This window comes from Astatotilapia calliptera, chromosome 17, assembly GCF_900246225.1.
Source record: "Astatotilapia calliptera chromosome 17, fAstCal1.2, whole genome shotgun sequence".
Classification (NCBI taxonomy): Eukaryota; Metazoa; Chordata; class Actinopteri; order Cichliformes; family Cichlidae; genus Astatotilapia; species Astatotilapia calliptera.
Window position 1 is genome coordinate 25,022,256 of NC_039318.1, and position 27,459 is coordinate 25,049,714.

General features: G+C 41.8%; 1 protein-coding gene across 2 annotated transcripts; it reads left to right on the forward strand.

Moving 5' to 3' along the window:
• Positions 1-198: 198 nt before the first annotated feature.
• golgb1 (golgin B1) lies at positions 199-26,286 on the forward strand. Of its 2 annotated transcripts, none has more exons than XM_026146394.1 (20): positions 199-1,106; positions 8,540-8,618; positions 8,744-8,935; positions 9,025-9,138; positions 9,327-9,494; positions 9,573-9,695; positions 10,170-10,283; positions 10,506-11,199; positions 11,279-11,355; positions 13,282-13,339; positions 14,630-19,619; positions 19,702-20,113; positions 20,192-20,425; positions 20,507-21,340; positions 21,455-21,648; positions 21,962-22,121; positions 23,198-23,298; positions 23,391-23,462; positions 24,031-24,121; positions 24,237-26,286. In XM_026146394.1, exons 2-20 carry the CDS (start codon positions 8,550-8,552, stop codon positions 24,372-24,374), a joined length of 8,835 nt encoding a protein of 2,944 aa, XP_026002179.1. In that variant the 5' UTR covers positions 199-1,106; positions 8,540-8,549; the 3' UTR covers positions 24,375-26,286. The 2 variants fall into 2 exon arrangements, with proteins under 2 accessions (XP_026002179.1, XP_026002180.1); XM_026146395.1 differs by having other exon boundaries at positions 9,330-9,494.
• Positions 26,287-27,459: the final 1,173 nt, after the last annotated feature.

The following is a 27,459-nucleotide window of genomic DNA, read 5'->3' on the forward strand; positions in this document are numbered from 1 at the left end:
TGAGTGCATTTTAATTTTAACAGCATATTCTTGTAAAGGTCATAAAAAGACATAACAGATATATACTCTACATGTTAGTGTTTAAACTTCTTTTAAATAAAAAATAAATAAATTACATATATATATATATATATATATATATATATATATATATATATATATATATATATATATATATATATAAATTCATTTGGGGATCATTTTAAAGCATCATTACAAGAAAGGTTAAACTAAAAAAAAGTGTTCTTCCTGCAGATTTGCATTAGCTTTCATTACCCTGCGACAGAAGGTATAACGGATGACTGGCCTGGATATTGAGCTTCCAATAGTTTGGAAGAGCTTCTCCGAAACATGGATATTTATCCACACATACATCAACAGACGTATGTTACAAAATAAACTACATTTTAAAAGCTTAAAAAGGTAAAAAGCGTCAGTAAGGCATTATCTTCACTCTTTGTTCAGCTTCATATTCATTTACAGTGTCCTCTCTAGGTCTACTGCCCATGTAACATGGTTGGACACAGTTATAACAGATGAATAAATCACTGTGGTCGCACATCAGAGTCCGGGCAGATCTCTCTGGCCACACCATGGATGCTTTTCCTCTTCTTCCAGTGCAAGTGTCTGTAGATGGAGTCAAAAACTGCCACCGTGTAGTGTGCAAACAGGCTTGTCCACTTCACTGCATCCACCATCCACTGCACTGAGCGTCCAGCAAATGCCACAAACACTGTGGTGTAGTGTGCCAGCAGCAGAAGGCTCCTCCCCAACTGCTTGCAATGGTTGATGAGCAGGTGGACTCTTTGATCATGCCTTACCATTATTATAATTTGCTCTGTATTGCTCTACAAACAGATATGATTTTTTTAAATACCAGTCTTCGTTTTCTTAGTGTATATGTTTATGTAGATACTCCCCGACGAGCAGTAGGCGCTTGTAAATTTGCACACAGTCCCTTACACACGTAGCTCCCGGTCGTCCAATCAGAGCAGAGGAAGTTTTGTTTCCGGGAATGTTTGGTGATGTGGCTCTGCTCTGAAATCCATCCGAGGAAATATATCAAATAAAAACCAGACACATTTACCTGGAAAGCACTCGTACAGGTGAGTCAAAAGTGTTTTCTTTTAAAAGCCCACCCCTGACTGGGCTACATAACAGAGCTGTCATGCACAGAAGAGCGAAACTCTGCGAAGCCGCTTTAAAAGACGCTGTCCTTATTTACCTGTTATCAGCGTCGGCTAGCCGAGAGCTCCAGCTAACTTGTTACCGTATCGTGGAAACTACGGCCGCAATAAACGGATGTTTTCACAGAGCATCCTGTTCACGGCGCCGTCTCCTCATCTTCAGATGTATTTGCTGGTTTCTGAAAACATCAGCATCCAGCCGCTCGGAAAGTGTTCCCGTCCATTTTCGCGTTAGCTAGCTTATAATCTTTGCTGTTCTCAAAAAGAGTGACGCAGCCGCAGTGGAGCGTCCAGTAGGTTCGGAGAGATTCGGCTCTGTCCGCTCCAGCTCGGAGAACTTAGTAGGAATTTATGCTTCGGGGGGAAATATACACAGAAAAATACGTCGCAACCGCAAACTTCTGCGAAATCCAACGACCTAAACGACGACTTAACCTAGTTGTTGTTTTTCTTCTTTGGACCTCAATGGGGGGGCAGACCAACTTATACAGCGCACACCTCCCTAGAACTAAAACGAAACGACCCGTCGTCGTAGCCCTCTGCTGTGATTGGTCTGTTCAGTACCCTCCTAAGTACCCTCCTAAGCATTTCCGCAGTGGGAGAATAACAAACATCGCCTAGGAATAATAATTGAGATAATAGTATAAAGATAACGACTGACCAATCTCAGCAACTTCCTGGAGGGAAATTGCTAAAACTATCGGAATGGGCGTGAGGGGATCTACAAAGCCAAGTGGGAAAAACTTGAAAATTCCCAGCATTTTGCTTCTATAAAAAACAAAACAAACTAGAAAAATTTGCATTTCCTGCGAAAATGCAGTGTGGATGCTTAAAGCTGAAGCTGTATGCAAAAACTAGCTGAAAAAGCTGAAAAGTTGCAGAAATTGTAAAAACTTTGCAGAAGCAAAAGAAGTTTGCTAAAATGGAATAACTTAGCAGAACTGCAATATCTTAGAGGAAACATAATACTTGGCAGAGATACAATAGCATAGCAGAATTTAGCAGAAATATTGTAACTTACCAGAAACATGATAACTTCTCAAAAATACAAGAATTTAGGAGAAATAGTATAAGATAACAGAAAGAATATATTTAGCCAAAAATACTTAAACATTACAGAAACACTATGATTTAGAAAAATAGTACAACAGAGCAGAAATATTGTGATTTACCAGAGACACTGTGATGAACTATGAATATTGTAATTTTAAATTAAGACTATGTTTTAGCACAAATATTATAATTTGGCAGAAATACTATAATTTAGCAGAAATACTATATTAAGCACAAATCCTATAAAAAGCAGAAATGGTATGATTAAGCATAAATACTACATTTAGTAGAAATACTTTGTTTTAGCACAAATCCCATAAAAAGCAGAAATACTGTACTATGATTTAGTAGAAAGACTATAATTAATCAGAAATACTAAATTTAGCAGAAATACTATATTTAGCACAAATCCTATGAAAAGCAGAAATAGTATGATTAAGCATAATACTACATTTAGCAGAAATACTATATTAAGCACAAATCTTATAAAAAGCAGAAATACTATATTAAGCACAAATCCTATAAAAGCAGAAATAGTATATTAAGCACAAATCTTATAAAATAGCAGAAATAGTGTGATTTAGCACAATAGTAATAAGTTAAACAGAAAAATTGGAAAAGCAAAATGGACAGCTGAAAAAATGCTGAACATGCTGAGGTTCCCTCAAATATACTTGTTAAATGACAAAAATCAGCAAAAAAATTTATGACTGCCACACAATTACAAATATGTACACATGAGGAAACACACATGCACAGAGAGACACACACACAAGATCCAATTCAGTCAACCAGTCTAAATATATTGAATTTGAATCTTACAATGGGATCATCCCATTAAAAGGCTTTCTCTCTCTCTCTCTCTCTCTGTCACACACACACACACACACACACACACACACACACACACACACACACACACACACACACACACACACACACACACACACACAGGGAGAGAGAAGTAAGTTTCTAGGTCAGCCTGGGAGCTGGTGAATTTGAATCCACCAATCAGAGAGGCTGTGCACTTTTCCCCACCAAAACAGGTGCATCTGTTTACACACGCAGCAGCACAGAGAGACACAGGATTTTTGCAGTCTATTTCTCATAGTGACGACTCCCCTCAAACAAATGACCGTAATTTCCTAACCGTAGGGGCTAGAACGGTCATTCTTACACCGTTTTGTTCAGAAGAGATGGGGGAATCTTCAAGTGTTGACAATTTAATATTAAAATATGAATTTTTAGAGATATATGACATGGATGACTTGTTGACTTAGAAGCCACGAATTCCCCAATATGCAAATTTGAATGCCTGAGACCACATATGTGATTGGCTGGCTGGGAAGCCGTGCAGGCCCTGATTTGTGGATTTGAATTCCTCAGCCCTCAGATATGATTGGCTGGCTTAGAAGCCACGAAGGCCCCAATATGCAAATTTGAATGCCTCAGGACACTTATTTGATTGGCTGGGAAACTGTGCAGGCCCTGATTTGAAAATTTGAATGTCTCAGTCCTCACAGAGGATTGGCTGCCTGGGGACCTGGCAGAAATATATAGAAATACTATTATTAAGCATAAATACTACATTTAGTAGAAATACTATGTTTTAGCACAAATATTATAAAAAGAAGAAAAACTATAATTTAGCAGAAATACTATATTAAGCACAAATCCTATAAAAAGCAGAAATACTATAATTTAGAACAAATAGTATAAAAAGCAGAAATACTATAATTTAGCAGAAATACTATGTTAAGCACAAATCCTATAAAAAGCAGAAATACTATAATTTAGCAGAAATACTATGTTAGGCACAAATCCTATAAAAAGCAGAAATACTATAATTTAGCAGAAATACTATATTAGGCATAAATCCTATGAAAAGCAGAAATAGTATGATTTAGCAGAAACACTGTATTTAGCACAAGTACCGAAAAGTACCAGAAATACTATGATTTAGCAGAATAGTAATAACTTATTGAAACACAAATGCACAGAGGGACACACAAACACAGGCTCTAATCCAGTCAACCAGTCTAACTATGTTCAATTTAAATCCTACAATGACATGCTGTCAAATAAGGGCAGGGTCCTCTCTCTCCCACTAAACACACACACACACACACACACACACACACACACACACACACACACACACACACACACACACACAGGGAGAGAGGACTAAGTTTCTAGGTCAGCCTGGGAGCTGCTGAATTTGAATCCACCAATCAGAGAGGCTGTTTACGTTTTCCCGCCAAAACAGGTGCATCTTTTTACACACGCAGCACAGAGACATAGACCTGCTTCTTTCAGTTTATTTCACATAGTGAGGATTCCCCTCAAACAAATGACCATAATTTCCTAACCATAGGGGCTAGAGCGGTCATTCTTACACCGTTTTGTTCAGAAGAGATGGGGGAATCTTCAAGTGTTGACAATTTATCATTAAAATATGAATTTTTAGAGATATATGACATGGATGACTTGTTGACTTAGAAGCCACGAATTCCCCAATATGCAAATTTGAATACCTGGAGCCCACATACATGATTGGCTGGCTGGGAAGCTGTGCAGGCCCTGATTTGTGGATTTGAATTCCTCAGCCCTCAGATATGATTGGCTGGCTTAGAAGCCATGAAGGCCCCAATATGCAAATTTGAATGCCTCAGGACACATATATGATTGGCTGGGAAGCCGTGCAGGCCCTGATTTGAAAATTTGAATTTCTCAGTCCTCACAGAGGATTGGCTGCCTGGGGACCTGGCAGAAATATATAGAAATACTATGATTAAGCATAAATACTACATTTAGTAGAAATACTATGTTTTAGCACAAATACTATAAAAAGCAGAAATACTATAATTTAGCAGAAATACTATATTAAGCACAAATCCTATAAAAAGCAGAAATAGGATGATTAAGCATAAACACTACATTTAGTAGAAATACTATGTTTGAGCAAAAATCCTATAAAAAGCAGAAATACTATATTAGGCACAAATCCCATAAAAAGCAGAAATAGTATGATTAAGCATAAATACTACATTTAGTAGAAATACTATGTTTTAGCACAAATAGTATAAAAAGCAGAAATATTGTAATTTAGCAGAAATACTATATTAGGCACAAATCTTATAAAATAGCAGAAATAGTATTATTTAGCACAATAGTAATAAGTTAAACAGAAAAATTGGAAAAGCAAAATGGACAGCTGAAAAAATGCTGAACATGCTGAGGGTCCCTCAAATATACTTGTTAAATGAAAAAATCAGCAAAAAAATGCACAGGGAGAGAGAAGTAAGTTTCTAGGTCAGCCTGGGAGCTGCTGAATTTGAATCCACCAATCAGAGAGCCTGTGTACTTTTTCCCGCCAAAACAGGTGCCTCTTTTTACACACGCAGCACAGAGAGGCACAGGATTATTGCAGCCTATTTCTCATAGTGAGGACTCCCCTCAAACAAATGACCATAATTTCCAAACCGTAGGGGCTAGAGCGGTCATTCTTACACCGTTTTGTTCAGAAGAGATGGGGGAATCTTCCAGTGTTTACAATTTATCATTAAAATATGAATTATTAAAGATATTTGACTTCTAATGCACCATAACTGAGTAGAGCGAAGCAAAAACTGCCTTGACTTGCCCTCAAACAACGCTTTGTGACTTGAAATCTATTTGGAGTATCGATATCATTCTTTCACCGTAAGAGACAGCAGGCTTTGGTGAACAATCATGGAAATTTTCAGGTCTCTGTGGAAATCCAACAAAAAGTTATGACGAGAGAAAAAAGCGGTTCATTTCCACAGTTTGAAATCTGAAGAAATCTGAGCGAAGGACGAATTTCCTACCCTCAAACAAGTCCAACTCATTTCAGAACGGTAATAGGTGAGAAAGAAATTCTTGAATTGTGAGCGTCAGGGGTGTCTGAAGATATACCGGGACAAGCCTCATGTCTTAACTTTGCTTCGTTAAGGAGATATGACGATTCGAATATGCCTCTCATTACAGAAATCCAGCGGTGATTTTGAACAAGCTCTCCATTGACTTTATATGGAGAGTTTTCTGACATTGTGTTGGTCTGAGGAGATTTGCGAAAATTCTATAAATCCCACAACAATGATAGTGACATTTCCTGAAAGCCAGCAAAAATACCTACGTTTTGATGTATAATTTGTGGAAGTTGAGTGAAAATTGAGCAAGTAGCAAACAGTTGTTCGGACATGAAGAGAAGACTGCAAAACCTTCAGTGACACACTGGAAGCCAAGAGCATAGCAACCATAACAACGCATGTATTTTGTGAAAAATCACAATTTTGCAACTCAAAACTTTAAGAGGCATAAAAGTAAAACAGTAGAAGATTTGAAAAAGCTGAATCATACCTGAATAGCCCAATAATTTGTGAACATTTTAAAATTTGAATGGTTGTTCTAGGTGAAAATATGAGGAAGTAGTTAAGTTTCAAAAACAAGCAAATTTTAGCAGAATTGCAGAAGTTTCCCATTCATTTCAATGGGACAAATTAAAGGAAAAAAGCTTAATATTTTAAAAAGTATAATAGCAAAAAATACCAAAAGTCATAGCGCACATTAGCAGAAATAGCAGAATAGTTTAAAATTTGAACGGTGAAAATCGGCTGAAAATTGTGGAAGTAGTTAAGTGCCAAAAAAGCACAAAAAGTGGCAACTAGAATAAAGTAGAATAAAGAATAAAGAGAAACAGGAACTCAATAGTGTGGATGCTTAAAGCATCCACACAATTACTGACTGGCACAGCATATAAAAACACTAGGGCACCACCATATTGTCATGAAAGCATACACTTTGATTTGTTGTATCTAATATGTTTGCTTATATTGGTTGACAACAAGATTTGTGTAGGAGCTATATATATTTTAAAAAAAAGTTACCCGTTTTGCTATGATACTAAGTGGTGTTAAGCTAAGCTAAAAACTGAAGAGATTTTTGGCTTTTTTTGTTTGTTTGTTTTTTGGCATACATCTTTGAAAAAGTTTGATAAATCTGACAAAACAACCTGTTTGCAGTTAGTGGCACTTTAATTGCTTTTGTAAAGCTTAAGAAAGACATTTGACCTGCTGTCAGAGCTGCAGATGATTAAACAAATTTGTCTACTTTGCTTCTGCAACAATGTGAATTTTCCTTCTCTGGGACTAATAAAGGCCATCTCATCTCAATATTTTTAAAATTTCCTGCTCGTTTTGGCTGAAGAACTCTCAGCCAAACCTCAGAACATTTTATACAATTAATGACAGCAGTGCCTTTGTGTGACGGGATAATTCATAACCTGCTACCTCCAAGTTTTGACCTTTACTCTCAAACACGCCTCTTTCCACTGCCTGCCTGTGCACACAAAGGAAAATCAATATGTTTGTATTCATGCCTTCACAGAAAGTGTTATAATTTCCACCACATTTGATGGGATACATAAATTTTACAGGAATAAATTATTTTTCCAACCTTTAATGTGATCACCTGTACAATTCAAATGAAAAACAAACAAATCTGTTATAGCACTTCCTCACTCTTCTTTACAAAAGCGCTCCAAAGGTGTCAGATTGTGAGGGCATCTCTTGTGGACAGCCCTCTTGAGGTCACCCCACAGATTTTCCTTTGGATTTAGGTCTGGGATCTAGCTGGACCATTTGAAAACTTCTATTTTCTTGTGATGAGCTCATTCTTTAGTTGACATGGATGTATAATTGTCTCCATGGTTGTGTTGAAAGTTAAAATCCCTTTATCTTCAGAATTCTAGCAGACACCTGAAGGTTTTAGGGCAAAAGTGACTGGTATTTTGAACTGTTCATAATTCCCTCCACACTGACTAAAGCCCCAGTTCCAGCTGCAGAAAAGCAACCCAAAGTATGATACTGCCTCCACCATGCTTCACCATGGGTATGGCATTCTGTTGGTGATACAAAGTGCTGGTTTTGCACCAAGTGTACCTTTTGGGTTGTGGTGTTGGGGTTAAACAGGCTCTTAAATTGAAGGGAAGTGTGGACAAAAGAAGACTGAATGCTTTAACAAAATATTAGTGTGAGGGTGTGCACAGATATGCAACCAGTTTATTCTACATTTCATTTTTTTATGGTAGTCTCATATTTTTAACATCATAAAAACCTGGCATTTTGACAGGGGTGTGTACAGTTTTTATATCTGCTGCATATAAAATTTGTCACATATCAGTACGGGACATAATTTATGCATTAGAGGTTCATCTAGACTGAAACCCATGATTTCTTTTTCTTTCTTTTTATTTATTTATTTTTTTACTTTCACAGTGCCATCTTTATGTTAAGCCGTCTGGCCACAGTCCTCCAGGAGCTCTCTGGAGAGGAGGGCCAAGATGGAGAACAGCAGGTGAGAGAGCATCAGATAAATTTTAACAGCCAATAATGAAGAGATTTTGAGCCAGCAGTGTCCCTGGTATTTAAAGGTGTAAACCTTATGTTGAAGAATCAGAGCTTTAATTACTCCTTTTACAGGGCACGCTAGTGCCTCAGCTCCCTTCTGATGACGGTCAGGCTCCAATGGGGTCAGAGGTACCTGAGGAGGCCATGGAGAGGCTGGCCCACCTGGAACAACTGGTGGTCCAACTGAAGGAGCTCATCCGAGACAAAGATACCCAGCTCCTCCAAAAGGACACTGAGCTGACCAACAAAGATGCTCAGCTTAAGGTAAGTAAACCTTTGTGTGTTTGTGCTTGTGGGTGATCCTTCATACTTTGACTGTCATATTTTGAGTGTTATTTTGCTTCACGTTACAGAACGAGAGAGAGGAAGCTGAGGCCCGTTTCACCAAACTCAAGCTGCAGGCCAAAGCCAAGATGGCGTCACTCACAAAACAGATAACTGAGCTAAAAGGACAAGAAGGCACAACAGTGAGTTTTAGTGCAGTTAAAAGTTGTGAAGCGAAGGCAGCTAACACCATTGGGTCTAATGCAAAAAAAAGGACATTAATTGATTTGTTGTTTGTGTAGACAAGGACACGCAGGTGGTTAACCACACACCAGCAGTAAAGCTCATGTCCTTTGATTTGATCTGACTTGAGCATCTGTTCTGTCTGCAGCAGAGTCCAGACAGCTCTTTCACTGGAGCCGGCGCTGCAGTCGAAGAGGAGCTCCAGGAGCTGAAGAAGAAGCTGAGCGAGGAGGAAGCCAGGAGCCGGGAGCTTGAAGAGCGACTTCTGGCTTCTGAGCAGCTGCTACAAGAGAAGGAGGCTGCCCATGCTGAACAGGTGATGCAGAATATCTGTGGATGTAGACCTTTAAAATTACTACTAGTGCTATCTCTGAATGGGTTCCTTTACTTTCAGCTGCAGAAACTGCAGGCGGTGGTCTGTGAGAAGGACGTGCGTTTCCAGGAACAGATTCAGAAACATGAAGAGGAGCTGCTGAAGGCAACAATGCAGTCTCAGGATGAGGGCAAGCTTCAGAAGGTAAAAGATTGTCAGTTTATTTCTCTAGCATAAGTAACAAATTAGGCTGTGGTTTCTTCATTACTAGCTGACTGATTCCACCTGTACAAGATGTACTGTTGTTTAACTTTGTATTAAGTGTTTAAAACGGTACAGAAACCCTGAAATATTGTATTTGTTCCATACAAATTGCAATACAAATAGTGGCTTATGTGAAATCTGACATAGCTGCTACTGTTTCTGAGGTCTAATTTAATTTTTGTAGCCCAAAATCATCCATGTGGCATAAGAATGATGCATCATTAAATGGTTTATCAGGGGAAAAGGGGGGACCTTTGCTCCTAAAAGTGTCAATGAACTACAATCAACCTTAGGGTCATAAACACACAAACAGTTTCAGTTTGTGAAGCAGTGAAAGTGCACCATAGTTTCCACCCTTCACATATACATTGACGGTGCGTTACACGCTGCCTGTTTTTATGGTGTTTTCCTCAGGCCCTGCATGCAGCTCAGCAGCGCTGTGAGGAGCTCGAAGAGGCCCTGATGTCTCGTGCAGGAGAGCTGGAAATGCTGCAGCAGGAAGTGAGCAGTGCTGATCAGCAGAAACAGGTACAGATCCTGTTTGATTAGATAGCTGATATGATTGTTTGCCTGCTTAAAGCTTGTTGGTTTTGACGCTGTTCTACATTATAGCAGTTATTTGCGCATGATAAAAAGATGATCAAACAAAGACACGCCCTACATTTTGATGACAAGTTGTTATTATTATACGTTGTTTCTCTGAGCTAGATAAAAAACACCCACTCATACAGTCTTTTTTGTTCTCCTCAGATCCTGACTGGTCAGTTCCGGCAGATGGAGCAGGAGCTGGCGGAGGCCGCCAAGCTGAGGGAGGAGGAGAAGCAGCAGTGGGCCGAACAGGCGAGCAGGGCTGATGCAGAACTCGCGGGTCTTCGAGCCAGCCTGGAGGCCCTGGAAAGAGAGAGAATGGAGGTGGTGAAGCAGGAGAGCGAGCTGGCCTCCGTGAGAGAAGCAGAGCGTGCGAGTCAGGAGGCGCTGGAGAAGGAGAAGATGGAAGTCGCCAGATTGCAGGCAGAGCTAACTGTGATGAAAGAAGCTGAGCTTGTAGCCACACAAACAAGTGAGAGAGACAGGGTGGAAATCGCTCGGCTTGAAGGGGAGCTTTCGTCAGTGACGGAGGCAGAGTCTGCAGCTGTCCACGCCAGGCAGGACGCCTCGGAGAGGGAGAAATCTGAAGTGGAAAAATTGGAGAAAGAACTTGCTTCCCTCAGGGAAGAGCAGGAAGATATGCAGAAGAAGGGCGAGCTCTTCACTGAAATCTGGAAGCTTCTACATTCTCTGGCTGAAGAAAATGTGACCGAGGAGATCCCTGTCCCCGTTGACCGGTCTCATCTCCTGGGCACCGTGCACTCCATCGAAGCACAAATGACGAGACTGAAAGACAAATGCAGTGCAAGTGAGGAACAATGTGCCCACCTCACTCACAGCATGGAAACTCTGCAGGGTATGGGTGCTTATCTTGACGTCTGTTTGTGGGATTCTGTGAATGAATCTTTTTACTAATACAAACATCTTATTTTCAGAACAACTTGAAAGAAAAACTACAGAACAGGAGGAGACCAACACTAAGATACAGCAGCTGGAGCAGCAAATTGTAACGGTGAGTACAAAAGTACAGAAGCAACTTTTAAACCTGCTGAAGTCTGACAGTTGTGGCCCTGCTTGACCCTGGCTCACTTAAACCTTTGTTTGTTATTCCCACTGTTGCCTAGTTCTTGTTCATATGGCATCATAATTGATCATTGGGATTCTCTATAATATTACAGGGGGTTGACCGCTACACTTATTTTATTTATGAAGTCATTCCTTTGCTCATACCTTTCTTAAAAAAGTTTAAGTTGTTGTGTTGTTTTTAGTTGTGCGTAGTGCCGACGTGGGACAGTTTCCAATTTCGTTGTACTATTGTACTAGGTATGACTGTGCAATGACAATAAGGGGTTATCTTATCTTATCTTATCTTACACCAGTAAGGTGAACGCAACAATACTTCTCATTATTAATTTCATCTTTATTATCTTGAGGCTCTCCACACCAGTCCCAGCTTTTCATGAGGGAAAATTAATTTCCCACCTGCACCTGCCTGACAGCATAAATGTCATTTAGATGAGTGTTTTTGTGAAGTGGTGCTTAACTGAAAATGGAACTCAGTAGTAGTAGTAATAGCTATAGGCTGTATTTAAAAGAACAATGTAGTCACAGTGTCACTCATCTGTGCGTGGACTTGGTTAGTATTTTGTCCTTTCCCATGTTGGGAGTTTTTTTGGAGCTAGGAGTGACCATAATAGTGGAGTGCTAAACTACCAGCTAATGCTAGCTAGCTTGGTTAGGCTGTATGGGTAAGCAATTGCAGTTACCTGTTACTCCAGAGATGCTACAGTGCTCGACGTGTCCTTTCTGAATGCATTGCAAACCGATCTCAGTATGCAAATAAATTGGTTGTGACCCACAGCCAGCAAAATGGCGCACACCCAGGAGGGAGGGACACAAGGGTGTTTTTCATTTTCAAAGGGCAAAACTTACAGCTACTACTCAGAAAGACTGGGTGGTATAAATGGTGTCCTAAAATAGAGGGCTTAAATCTTGCAAATACTTACCTGTTTGTTTAACACAGGATATAAGCAGCCTGGTTCACTAGAGATACACATCACAAAGCAGTCCCAAATAAGCTCTGTGATGACATGAAAGCTTTATCATCTCTACGGAGCTTCGGCCTGGGTTTCTTAGTGTCTTTGTCCTGCGGTTCTTTTATGGCATCTCTGTGTTTATTATTAGAAAAAGTGTGAGACTGGTAGCTGAGTATAAGTACTTCTGCAGATGTAGACGTGTCATTTGTACGTTTTGCCATCCGTCAACAAAGTCAACCTTTGTTTTGAGATCGGGACGGTCAAACTGGTTTTATCGGCTACTCCCAGTCCAGGTCACAGCTTCAGTCTGGACAGGTGATCTCTGTCAGACTCAGACAGGACAGCAGACAGACAATACTTCATGTCTGTGTTAGGAATATCGTCTAATCCCTCCTGGGCTGATCTGATGGTCAGACCGACTGACCCGACCGACATACAGCCTGCTGCTGATAGAGATTTAAACTAGACGAGCAGCCTTGGAGGGTTTCTGTATCAGTTTTTACTAATATTTTAATGTTTTATATGCTTTATATACTTTATTGGTCTGATTTCTATTTAGTTATATTGTTGAATGGTTTTAGCTTTGTTTAAGCACCTTTCACTTTTATTTTGAAAAGATTAAAAAAACATATGATCATCAAGTTCAAAGCACAACAAGAAGTCTTCTCCTGCATCCTTTCAAACTTAGTTTAAAGTCACAACACTGGTAAGAGTAGTGTAAACACAAAAAATGACATTTACCTGTGGACTGGGTGAATGTCAAAATCCTTATCCACTAGCTTTCTGCTTTTTGTGTAATGTGAAATGTCATTGTGGTTTCTTTGTTGAAGTCCTTTTTTTGCACCGTTGTAGTTTGCAGGATGTCTTTAAACTTGTCGCTTTTTTTGTTGTTGTTCTTTTAGATGTCGGAGAGACAAGAAGCGGCTGAACCAACACACGATTCATCTGAAGCTGAAAAAGGTACGGTATGATTCCTAAAATAAATGCACTCATTATTTGGAGACAGAATCGAACAGGAAGTTAAAATCTGTATAAAATATTTCTTTGAGATTCCAGAGTTTAACAGAAGGCTTCCATATTTGTTTGTCTTTATGAGGGCAGTCCATTTAGGAATGAGAATGACATTCAGGTCCTAATTTAAACCATTAGATAAGGTTGAATTCTGTTGCTTTTAAAATCGTTTGACTAAATTAATTTTTCCTAATTTATTAAAAAAATATAATGAAGGTGAAATCAGAGTGGATTTTCTTTAGAGTGAAGGTGTCTCTACTTTTATTCTGTGAGTCATGTTTCACTGCAAGAGTCCCACTTACAGATAGAATAAATTAATAATAAAAATATCATCCCACATTCATAAATATACATCTATAAAACTACAGTAGAACTATAGAAATACATCACAGCATTTTATTATTCTGTATACTCATTGCTTTTAGACACAAATGATCTTTATCATTATTATTATTATTATTTATTTTTGTATGCTGATTATATATGTACAGTTTTTCTTCAATCACGGTGACATCCAACACATTTTGATCTCAGGAAGGCTGAGCATAAACCACCTGCTTTTCTTTAAATGTAAAGAAGTGCACTGTAAAATCCTTAATATTTACATTACAAAGTCTTTGAAAAGTTCATAAGAAAAATGTTATTAAAAAATCGTTTTATTTTAATCTACTCATATTTGGTAAGTGTTTATAATTTCAGCAGTGTGTGTTTTTCACATTCAGTCTGCCATTGCGACAAATAAAACCTGCTGTTGTAAATCAAAGAAAGGCGTCAGTGCTGAGCTTCTGCTTGTCCACCCTACTTTGGTGTGACAGAGCAATAAGGAAGCTGTAAAACCGACAATAATTCAGACCTCAGGTTTAACTAAATTTAAAATTCCTGACAACCGTTCTCAGAACTCGATCCATTTTTAACAACTTGATCCATTTTCTGTAAGTTAAACACTTTGCACAGACATCCAGTGAACTTTCTGTTCCTTTGCCGCCAACTGTATGTTTCACACTCCTGGACCAGACAAGCTAAGATCATAAAAATGTTCTTTGGCTTTATTTGTCAGGTTATATATTCATTTTCTGAATGCCAAATTATCTATGTGAACTTTGAACAATATTGTATTGCAGCAGCACACACCCTCTTTGGGTGTTTGTTTTTAGACTGCACTTGCATTTGTTTTTGATTTGGTACTGCTTATTTTAGATCATTCTTATCATTCGTTTCCTATTTAATTTTATCTCACAGCACACATACTGGCCCTGGAACAGCAGCTGCTGGAAAAAGACAACGAGCTGGTTGTTTTGCGAGAATCCCTCATACTTGCTAATAAGCAAAGCTTAAGTGAGCTTTCACCAAATGAAAACTGTGATCAGACCCCAGATCAGGTTGAGGATGCTGTTACGGCTCCCCTCGATAGCTCTGCAGCCCTTTCTGACTTCATGGCAGACACCCAAGAAGAAGAGAGCACTTTAGTTGCTGAGGACACCTCTGTTCTCTCCATTTCTGCTGAGAATCAGAGCAGTCCAGAGCTAATAGGAAACCAGTCAGATTCCCCAGAGGAATCCAAAGGCACCTCATCCGATGAAATGGTCGCCAGTAGTGATTCAGAGGTGGCTCACAGCAGCTGGACACTCCTGGAAGCTGTGAATCAAGATGGAGGTCAAGAATGGCCCTCCATCGTCCAGGACTTTGGTCAGTCGTGGGTGGCGACAGGCATGGAGCAAGAAACCACCACGGTTCAAGTCGAGTCCTCATCTGTCGTCATCAGAGAGACAGTTCAGGTTCATGTAAGTCAGCAGAGTTCTTCCTCCTTGTCCCATGAAGCCAGTGCTCACTCTGGCCAGGTCTTCGCTCAGGCCTTAGCTGAGGAGCTCCAAAAGAGGTACAGTGAACTTCTGGCTGAGCTGCAGAGGCTCAGAGAGACAGCTGCAGAGTCACAGGAGAAAATAAAGAGTCTGGAAGAGGAAACAGAATCCCTAAGTGCTGCTAAAGAAGAGGCTGAGTCCAAGGCTGCGAGTTTAGCAGAGGAGCTCGGTTCAGCCAGAGAGGAGCTAGATAAACATTCCCAGGAAAGCAGCTCTGTAGCGAAGAAGCAGAGCGTTGAATTTCAGCTTCTTGAAGAACAGATAGACATTTTAAACACTGAGAATAAAACCAAGGAAGACCGACTTCAGGCTTTGCAGACAGCTCTGGAAACGGCCCAACATGCTCTCTCTGAGCAGGAGGGTCAGGTTAGGATGCTCAGCACTCAGCTAGAGGAAAGAGAACTCCTCGCCTCTGAGCTGGAGAGGAGGCTTCAAGACATGGAAAGCAGCATGTTGGAATACTCCCAGACATCAGATCTCAACACTGAGTCTTTGTCAAAGAAGGACTCTGAGATTAGCGAGCTACAGCTTCGTCTCAATCAGAAAGAGCAGGAGATGCTGGAGCTCAATGACAGCATGTCTGCTAGACTCCTTCAAGCAGAAGAAGAGAAGTTCCAGATTGACAGCGAGATGAACAAACTGAAGGAGAAGATGGAAGAACTTCAGAAGGTTAAAGAGGAGGAGAAACAGCAAGAGACCACTGAAGACTCACCTGTCCTTGTAGATGATGAAGTTGCTTGCTTACGGCAGGAGAAAGAAGTCATGGAAAAGCAGCTGACAAACACAAAGAAGAAGCTGCAGGCAGCACTTGTGCAGAGAAAAGAGCTCATGAAGAAGGTTGCTGACTTTGAGGCAGAAGCGAAGAAATGGAGCGAGAGGGATGAGGCAGCAACTCCTGAAAAGTCAGAAGGACACAAGATTGAGGAGATGGAGGTAAAACTTGTGGAGCTCGAGCAAGCTTTAAGATCCAAAGAGGAGGCAGTTGAGAGTCTTGAGCAAAAAATAACAAAGCAGGACCAAGTTCTCGCTGAGACTCTGGCTTTGAATAGAAAGCTAAGTGAAGAAGCTGAGATTTCTCCTGAAACAACCGCATTACAATCTCAGGTGACGTATCTCGAAGCAGAGTGTGAAACGCTGCAGAAGAAGCTTCAAGAGGTGCAAGAGTCTCGCAAAGAAACTATCCGTAAGGCAAAGGAAAAAGACCGGCACCATCGCGAACAGCTCAAGCAGCAGAAAGAGGAATACAGTGGCCTTATGGAGCGTTTTGAGGTCCAGAGCAGTGAACAGGAAGTTCTTCTCACTAAACTGAGAGAACTAGAAGGAAAGGTGAGCGCTGAAAGAGAAGATCCGACTCCTCAAGAACCAAAACACAGGGTGGAAAACATGGAAAAGCCTTCAGGAAATGTTTGGGTCCAGGAGGACTGGGTTGATTTTGCTTCACCTGAGACTGATTCATCACAACCGCAGTCCAGCGATCCATGTCAGCCTACGTCTGAGGTCCTCTCTGAACAAATGGAGGATTCTCTGAAAACTCTCAGAGAGGAGATCCAGACTCTACGGACAGCAGGTGAGGAACTCGAGAAGCAGCTGCAGGAAACCCAGGCCAGCCTGTTGCAGAAGGAGACTGAGTTATTGGAAGTGGGCAAAGAGCTGCAAGCACTCAGAGAAAAGGAAAGGCAGATTGATGCACTTTCTGCAGAAGTTGATGACCTCAGAGAGAAGTATCGCCAAGCCGAGTCTCACGCTGAAGCCCTAAAAGCAGAAATGGACGCTGCAGCCAAAGCAGCAGCCGCAGAGTCCTCGTCTTCAGTTGCAGCTCTTCAGGATGAAGTCGACAGCTTCAAGCAGTTTCTCGACAACAAGAATGTCGAGATAATGGAGCTCAGTCAGCAGCTGAGTGAGCAGAACATACTTATAAATTCTATGCAAGATACAGTGGCCCAGAAGGATCAGCTGATAGCTTCATTACAGGATGAGCTGAAGGCCGAAAAGGAAAAGTCACACAAGTTAGAGGTTGAGGTTCCACAGAAGCAAGAAGAGGACAAAGACAACGAGGAGAAGATCCAGCAGCTTCAACGAAAGCTTCAGGCTGCTCTGATCTCTCGCAAAGAGGCTCTTAAAGAGAACAAAACCCAGAAGGAGCAGCTCGCTTCGACCGAGAAGGTTATAGCTGAGCTACAGCAGAAAATTGAATCTGCTGAAGATGAGCTGGAGAAGCTGAGAGCTGAAAGAGTTCGACTGATTGAAGAGGTTGACCGGACATTATTGGAGAACCAAAGTTTAGGATCCTCGTGCGAGAGCCTCAAGCTGGCAATGGAAGGTGTACTCAATGAGAAAGATGCCTGCAAGAGAGAAGTGGAGCTGGCAAAAGAAGAAGCGGCCAGAACATGCAGAGGATGGGAGGAAAAGGTTCAGACCATGAAGGATGAGTACGAGACACTTCTCAAATCTTATGAAAATGTGAGCGATGAGGCGGAGAGAGTGAGACGAGTCCTGGAAGCTGCGAGGCAGGAGAGACAGGAGCTGGCGGCAAAAGTCAGGACTCATGAGACGGCAAGGCAGGAAGCTGAAAGACAAGTGGAGGAAGCGCAGAAGGAGGTCAGTGCAGTGAAGGATAAAATGAGAAAGTTTGCCAAAACAAAGCAGCAGAAAATTTTAGAGTTGGAGGAAGAGAACGAGCGGCTCAGAGAGATCCAAGAAAAGCCGTCAATAAAACAAGAAGACAGAGCTCCTGGGGATGAACTTGAGCAGCTTCAAGAGGAGCTGAGAGCTTTGAAAGCTGAGCTACATGCTACAGTGGCAGAAAGAGACTCTTTAGGGCAGCGGATTGAAGGTCTGAGGGAAGAACTTGCCCAAATGAGAGAAAAGGAAGAGGTTGTCACTGCCCAGAAATCAGATGCAAGTACGATGACAAATGAGCCTGCTGAGATTCAGAATGAGGACAAAGAAAAACCAGTAACGCCAGAAGAAATTCAAGATGACCAAATAGTGGCAGCAACTGCAAAAGAAACCCATTCGCAACCTGCCGAAGAAAATGAAAAAGCAGAAATGAGTGAAAAAGCTCAGATGCTACTGGAAAATAAAATGAGGGAGGTCGAGGCTGCTTTCACCACTGAGGGGGAACAATGGCAGGAGCGAGAAGCTGAGCTCAAAGCTGAACTGGCCTCTCTCGAGCGACATCTCCAGGAGAGTAAGGAGAAGGAGAGCCTCTCAGTCTCCTTAGAGAAGTGCCTTGAAGAGAGCAAAGAAAGAGAAAAGAGTCTGATTGAAGAGGCTTCAAAGAGGGAAACCCAGTTCAAAGAACTCCTCAGAAGTCTTGAAGCCGAAAAAGATAATCTGGAGGAGCGTCTGATGAACCAGCTGGCTCAGCTCAATGGAAGCATCGCTGGCTACCAGCAGGAGGCAGCTGAGAACCGGGAGCACCTCACCGAGCTGCAGCGGGAGCTCGAAAGGTTAGAGAGGGAAAGAGCCGAACTCGAAGCTGAGGCTCGGAGCGAGAAAGACCGAGCTGCCAGGCTGGAAGAGGACATGAGGCAGGCCCAGCGGGAAAGAGCTGAGGCCGAAGCAGAGTCTGGTAAGCAGAGGGAGCTGGAGCAACAGCTGAGGTCTGCTCAGAGGGTCAAAGAAGGCAGCCAGAGCAGAGCACGACAGCTGGAAGAACTGCTGAGGGAGAAACAGCTGGAAGTCCGTCAACTGCAGAAAGACTGCATCCAGTACCAGGAGAGGATCAGCGAATTGGGAAGAGAAGCAAAGGCGCTGCAGATAGGTCACAGTGAGCTCTGCAACAAACTGGAAAAGTCCCAGCTGGAGGCCTCCAAAACTCTAGAGAACCTGAAAAGAACTGAAGCAGAGGTTGCTAGTAATAAATCCCAACTAGATGAGGCCCAGAAACAGGCGAGCGAGGCATTAGCTGCCAAAAAGACCATTGAACAGAGCATCCAGCAGAGAGAGGCTGCTCTAAAAGCTGAAGCAGAGGAAACCCTGGACTCTGTGAGATTCAGGCTGGGGGCTGAGCTGAAGGAGATGGAGCTGAGACTGGAGGAGGCTTATAGAGAAAGGGAGAAGGAGGAGGAAGCTACTCTGGAGGCCAGAGAGATAGCAGAAGACCTTGAGAGAAGAGCCCAGGAGACGCAGGCTCGTCTGGATGAGTCTCTGGCCAGGTTAGCTGCCTTCTCACGCTGCATGTCCTCCCTGCAAGATGACCGGGACCGAGTTGTGGACGAGGCCCGGCAGTGGGAGAGTCGCTTTAATGGTGCCCTGCAGGCTAAGGAGGCTGAAGTTCGAGAGGCTGAAACACGTGCCAAAGGCCTCGCGGAACAGCTTCAGAAAGAAACAGCACTGAAAGAGGAACTGCAAGTCACAGTTGAAAGGTAAGAATGTTCCCTTTGAATTTGTCTGTTTTACTGAGTTTTTACATTTTAGCCTATAATCCAGTTTGTTGGTCCTTTTCAGGTTAGAGAAAGCAGACAAGGATTGGCAGCTAAGATTGGAAGAAAAGGGGAAGAAAATCACAGAGACCCAAACTGCTCTGGAGGAGGAGAAGAAGAAGCTTCAGCAAACCGCAGCTGAATTGGAGTCTGCACAAAGTGAAGCTCACACCTTGAAAAATGAAATGGAGAGTCTTCATCAGAGACATCAGGCTCTGGAGGAGGCCGTGGGTAGGCTCCAGGGCGATGTCGAACAGGCCAGGTTGGAGCTACAGGAGAGGGAAGCAGAGGAGAGACGACTTTGTCTGAATGTGGAGCAGTTGGAGACGGACCTGCGATCCTCCAAAGCGCTGACAGAGACCTTACAGGCTGAGTTAAATGAGAAGGAAAGGAGAGAAGTGGAAATGCTTGGAGAGCAGGAGCAGGCTGTTGCTCAGGTATGCATGGACTTTAATTTACTGAAAAATTCAGAGAGAAATGTTGGAGATTCCTAACGTGTGTCATCTATTTCTAAGGCTGCAGACGAGGCAAGGAAAGAGGCCGACAGCAGGGCACGAGAAGCTGAGGAGGAGCTCGAGCAGAGAAGAGGAGAAGTGCGTGATCTGGAGGAAAAGCTGCGAAAAGCTGAGGAAGAGAGCAACAACAGAAAAGCCAGGCTGGACTCTTTCACAAAGGCAATGGGCTCCCTGCAGGACGACAGAGACAGAGTCCTCAACATGTACAAGCAGCTGGAAGAGAAACACTTACAGGTAATGTGTAAAAACAGTACAGACTCTAAGATGTACAGAGCTTGTTTTAGCATGCATTATAATATCTTTATTTTGTTCCAGGTGATGATGGAGAAGGATGGTTTAATCCAAGAGGCGGCAGGAGAGAATAACAGCCTTAAGGAGGAGCTGCGCTCTCTGCTGGTCCAGAGAGACGACTTGTATGCTGAAAGGGCCCAGCTGTCTGCTCAGCTTTATGGATATCGAGATGAACTTAAACAGGTTTTAAGCATGAAGGACTCCCAACACAAACAGCTTTTGGCAGCCCAGAGGCAGCATATTGTATCTTTAGAAAAGGAACGAGAGGAGTTGGAAAGTCAGTTAAAGAGCCTCAGCACAGTCAAAGAGACCGAAGTGGTGCACAAGGTCGAGAGCGAGACTCTTAGTCAGGCAGCTGAGAGGAGGCCTGCATCACAGGTGATGGATGCACCTGGTGCAGAAGTTGAGAAGCTTAGGGAGCAGCTGCAGGCAGCAAGAGAGCAGGGGGCGGCTTTGGAAGAGACTTTACATAGAGAGAGGAAAGAGCACGAGAGCAAGAGCAAAGAGCTAGCAGAGCTGCGATGGGAGGGAGGGGTGATGCGGACAGAGTCAGAGAGCGCTCAGGAGAGGGTGGCGGAGCTGGCCCGAGACCTGCTGGCTGTTGAACAGAAGCTGCTGGAGGAGAAAGAGGTGACAGAGAAGCTGAGACAGGAGAATCAGTCGTTCTCTAAAGCCATGGCTTCCCTCCAGGACAGCAGGGACGAGGCAGTGAACAAGGTCCAAGAACTGAGCCACAAACTGGAGGAGATGAGCAAGGCAGGGGGCCACACAGCACACAGCGGCTCTGCAGGCTCCACTGGAGAAGTGTGGGGACTGAAGAACGCACTACAGGCCCTGCAGAATGACAGGGAGAGGCTGGTGAGTAACCCCAAGTATGACAGATATTAATAGGGCATGCTTGAGTTTATATTCTGGTGACATTTTACAGAATTTCAACATATTTTTCATAGATTTTCTTTTCTTTATGTGCAGCTGGAGCAGCTTAAAGCCCAGGAGTCTGAGCTGAAGAAGCAGAAGTCAGAGCTGGCTCGGCTGGGAGCAGGAGAGCTGATTAAAGTCAGCCAGGAGCTGCTTGAGGAGAAGCAGAAGAGCGAAGACATGCTGGGTGTCATAACGCAGCTGGAGAACATGGTGGAAATGGGCAAGCAGGAAATAGAAACACTCAGGTGACACGACAAAGCCGGAATAGCATTTATTCAGATTTTTGTTGATTTTAAAGAAAAGGAGACTTAATTCAACTGTAGTGTATATAGTTTATGCCTCTGTGCTTATATGCTCTTTAAAGCAGGTTTTGTAAACATCATTTGTAGCTTTACAATAATACAATTATTAACCAATCAGTAACCACTGCTATCATTTCACTGTTTAATTAAAGTTCAAACTAAAGTTGAATTAGCTGCCAGTTTCCCATTTATTAACAATGGTTATTATAAAGTGCTCCCCAGAAAGGCACCAATTGATTTTGATTGACTTTTTCAGGCTTGAACGCAGTGATTTGATGGCTCAAGCGGAGCAGCTGAAGCAGCAGACTCTCGCCACGCTGTCAGAGAGGGACCAACAACTGAAGCAGCTCACCGCCATGCTGGAAGAGACCCGGGTGCATAAACCCAAACTCCAGCAGGAGCACTATCAGAGAGAGGTAAGCGCCTAGACATTTGCTTTTGACTCAAAAGGGAAAGCTATAGATTCCCGTGGGATTGTTAAAATATAAAGTGTTTGACTTGTTGCCTTTTAAATTTACACCTAGATCTGCTCATGAGGCCTTGTTATTAGTGTTTCAGCTCAGGCTGTTTTATCTTTGCCACAAATTCCCAGAAGTTGTCTTCTTGAATCATTCGTGTGGCACTTTAGTTATTTAAAAAATGATTTATAAGTTAATTTCCCTCCATGCTTCTTTACTATAAACACAGACTGTACGTAAAAGCTGGCTGTAATTTCTGTGTCTGAAAAGTGAAGCCAGTTTCAAATTACCTGCTTTCTTTCTAATGATCAGCGGGAGGCGACTCCACAGGTTACAGAAAGTCAGCTTGTGTAGATATAAAATATTTTTAATAATAATATTATAAAAGGCAAATATATGTTTGGATTTGTAAAAAAACTGACCACTACAAATATAAAACAAATAAGCGTATAAAAAAACACGACCGCAAAGGAATTAACACAAAATGCACAAACATGTGACGGCAACAATATCGGCCACTTACAAAGGTAACACTCTCACCTCTGCAAAGATTGCCCATAGAAGTCTGAATCGGGCATGTGAGAAAATCACGTTATTGCTCACTTAATTATCTTGCCTGTGTTTTTTTTTCTTCTTAACTCTTGCTGAAAGGTTTATGGCCCCAGTATCAAATTTTAAGACAACAGTGCGCTTCTTTTGTAAATGATGGTCCTCATTAAAGTCAGAAAGGAGGATAAAACAAGATCGACATGTCAGGCAAATATGTGACGTCATGAATATAAACTGTGGAAACGCCAAACCACAGAATAGAGATGTTAGACTTCATGTAAAAGTCAAGGTCAGGTTTATTTGTATAACACATTTCAAACAACAGAGCTGACCAAAGTGCTGTACATTAAAAGTGTGTAGCACCAAAAGGAAAAAAGAAACAACAAATTAAATAGAAACTGACAATAAAATGAAGTCATCTATCAGGATGTCACACTGGAGCCAAATGCCAAGGGGAATAAATGTAGATTCGTTGTCTTCTGCAGGGCGCAGAGGTGCTCTCTAGCGCTCCCGGCGCCCCTCAGGAGCGCAGCAGCCTAATCGAGAGCCACACCTACATGGCTGAGGTCAAAGAGCTACAGCGGAGGTACTGTGAGATCCAAACCTTTAGAAACGTGTGAATATGGCAGGCTGGGAAGCATGAACACTGATTTTTAATTTCTGATTTTTTTAAATTAGACTGGATGAAGAGACGCAGCAGAGGATGGCTGTCGAGGAACAGCTGATGGCCACGCAAGACCGACTCAAACGGTATGAACTTCAGTAGGAGATAATCTCATACTGGAAGTTGAAGGTGCTATAAGAACATTATGTTATATTTATACTAGATGATATGAGGATGGACCAGTTCCCTGCAGCTCTGCGGTGCTTACTGGTGTCTCTTAGCAACTCTTGTCTTTAAGTTTCCTGTTTTGGTTTGGTGTAATCGCAGGCAAGGACGGGTAAACTTACCAGCCAGCTTGTAAATATGTGGGGGCACATAGATGCTAAAGAGGGTGTCTAAATAGGCTTATTAGAAGAAGAAGGTTAACTGGTCGAGGTCATTATCAGGGATGAAGTGATTTAATTTTGGAGTCAACCCAGTGTTGATATCAAGGGAAGGATCAGGAGAGTCTTACTTATTCGCTTAGGTCAGTCCAGGTGGTTATACTCCATGTTGCCTCAGTTACATGTTTTTAATTGTGTGACGCCGTTATTAAGAATCAGCAAGCAATCAGCAAACAAGGCACGTTTGCATCTGAATCTCTCCTTTTTTAGCTGCGATAAATTTGCTCCATCGACAGCGATGACAGCTAACTTCTGTTTTTATTATTATTAGCCACGGCCAGGCTAAATGGCACTCTGCACTGGACGGGGATTCCTCGGAGACTGCCGTTTTTATCGAGCCGCCGGAAGGAGCTGTCACTCGAGTAAGGCGCCGCTAATGTTGTCCCGCACCTCATCTGTCACCCTAATAACCGTAATAATAAAGACTTACGAGCTCAATGTTTCCCTTCACCTTGTCTCTCTCCTCTGCTCTCGCAGACCCGGAGAGGCGGTCCCGGTTTGATGCGGATGCTCCGAGTGGCCTTCTGCTCCCGTCAGCGCACGCCTCTGCTGCTCAGCCTCTACCTGCTCACTGTGCACGTCCTGCTGCTGCTGTGTCTGGGTGGATACCTCTGAAACCAGCTCCCTTTATAATAAACCTGACAGATAAGACGTGGGGAGAAACTGTAATGTGACCCAAACCATCGCTATGATTTATATTGTTACAGGAATTAATGAATTAAAGAAGGGCACAAACAAACAAACGTTGCACTTTACAGAAGTTTACCTTTTAGCCAAAGCATTTAGATTCATAAAGGGAGCGGATACCTTCGATTATAACTATTTGGTCCTAGTACATTGAGTGTGAATGGTGTCTTTTGAGCACCGAAGCAGAGGAGAAATAAAGGGACCACAGCACATAAAGAGTTTTAGGGGAAGAGTAGATCCAGAGTTGTTTTAGGAGACCGTGTTCGTCTTGTGCCTTTACATGTGGATAAGCTGTGTGTAAAAGAGAATGCAGTCTGTGAGTATAACCTGAAAGGGTCACTTTAAGTTTAACATTTTGGAAAGTGTGCTTTTTAGCTTTCTGGAAGAGTGTAGAGGCTCTGAAATGACTCAAATCTAATCCCAGAGTTAGTGACTGATGCCAAAGTCCTTCTAGACGAAAGCTATGTTGAAACACATCTGGGCACTTATCTGAGCATTATCGAAAGCATTATTGAGGGGCATGTCTGTCTGATCATTTATAGCATCTGTATGCAATCTAAAATAAGGCTAACTTATAGAAAAGGTGAAATGGTTGTGGAACTTTCCTATCAGCTGATTAAAACCCCTCATATATATCTAAATCTCTGTATGTAAGTAGTAAAAACCCCACAGTGTAATGACAGCTCTCTGTTTTGTAAGCTCTGAGCTGTTAATAGCCAACCAGAGAGAAAGAAAGCTGTGACCAAGAACCAGATGTTTTTATTGATCAGATGAACCACATGTAACCTGTTAATTGCTAACTGCCTGCAGCGTAAACGCAGGGATTTTGTGGAGCTAACTCCACCAGAAAGCGTTAAGCCTCTTTCTCCAAATGCCGGCTCTTCTTTTACGATGGCTTGAGGTTCAGGGCGTGCTCTTCTAGTCCAGTCTCTTCCTTATCTGTTCGTTTCATGCACAAAAATGGAGCGCAGTGCAATTTGAGTTACTTACACATTCCTGTATTATGCTGTCCTTTCTTTCCTTTTTTCCTAAATGGGACATTATATTAATATTTGTACATATGAACATGCGTCGTGTGGGGTTTTCCTCTTACATGTCCAGTATGATTCCCACTCCATGCTTCTGCTGCAGATTTAGATTGTTCACAGTTTGCTCTGTACTTTTGATGGCAGATGAAGATGAAGTTGCCTTCAGGTGCAATGTTACCACAGTGAGGAAGACTGCTGTGATTTCTAATGATATCCGTCCCATTATATTATGGACTTAACCGGATGTAGCATAACTTATATCGGAACCCTCACCCTCCTCACCCTCCTCACCCTCTGTTTAATCATTGTGTTGGTGAAACTCTTTACATTGCTTCACACCTTAAACACACACCTGCATTTGTAAATAACTGTTGAAAGGGCTGTGTAGGATAATAAAGTGTCATTAAAGTGTTGGTGGTTTAGAATCAGGTCTCTTCAAGAATGGATCCATTTTCCTGTTAGACAGTGGGCGGTTTTTAATTTACCCTGGTTTACCCTTTATTTGGGCTTTGTTAGTTTTAAATCACTTTCTTTACTTTTACATTCATAAAATGATTCTAAATAATTTGGTTATTATATTGGAAAGCCTGTTTACTCGACCATTATCATCTTCTTCTTCTTCTGAGAGATCAAATGAAGCTCAGGTCCAGGCCAGCTGAGAGAAATGGTGGCACACTGTAACTTTTTGAAATGCCCACATAATCTATAAAACACTAAAACTGCTTTTCTTTATGGGAGGAGGATCTGTATACACTCACTGTTACTGCTGACACAACAATCACAGCTTTTAATAAAGATATTTTTAAATGTAAGTGACGTCTGGGTGAAAGTTTTTTGCCTCTAGCATTTTTTTTTCTTGTAATAAGTCAGGGACTAAAAGACAAAATAAACAATAACCTGTTTCTGGTACTTAGAAATGATGCACATAGTTTATTTAATCAGTAATTTTAAGCAAAATCTGCTTCTCTTGTAGGTCTACAGATGCTTTTGTGGATCTAACAGAATAAAGACCCAATATTTCACAGTGCTTCTTTTTTTGGACATTTTCAGACATCTGAATATTGGAGCTTTAAATAATGTATGTTTTATTAAAGTTGAATTGTAAGGTGAATATATGTGTCAAAATGACCAATTAAATGGAAAAATGAGCTAAAGAAGTTAGAAATTAAATCATGAAATAAAACATTCTTTAAACAGGTGAATATAATGAAGACTTTAATATTTTAAAAGTAAGTAAAACGCTAAAAGTAATACAATTATCCATTTAAATATGAAAAATGCTCAAACTTCAATTAGACAATATATAAGGTAAAATGTGGACACTTTATTAGGCACACCTTGTTGGTACCAGTTTGGAAACTGTTTTGTCTTCAGAGCTGACCTAATTATTAATTTCACAGATTAAACAAAGTGCTGAAAACATTTCTCAAAGATTTTGGTCCACATAAACATGACTGACACAGTTTCTGCAGAATTGTCCGCTGTACATCCATTATAGACATCCCAAAGTTTCTCTTGTTTCGAGATCTGGTGACTGGAGACCATTTGAGTAGCCGGAATTCCCTGTCAGTGTTCAAAAACAAAGTGTGAGATGATTTGAGCTTTGTGACAATGTGTAAACATGTTGAACCCTAGTCCTCAAGGGCCAGCATCCTGTTTGTTTTTGAGATATCCCTGCTCTACCTGCTGCCGATTACCTGGATCAGGTGTGCTTTGCCAATAAGAAGCTACAAGGGCAGGTTAGTTGGAAAACAAGCAGGACAGCGACCATTGAGGCCTGTAATTCGACACCTGTGAGCTAAGATGAGCTTGAATGATGGTGGCATACCTCCTGTTACACTGACTCACTGCACCATCTTGTGGTTCTCGGTGGTATTACACGAGAATACAGCCCAGTCTTAATGCGCCGTTCACGCTCACATCTGCACAATGACACTTAGAAATCTTGCAAATAAGGTCACAGCTTTTGTTTCTTGACATTGTTT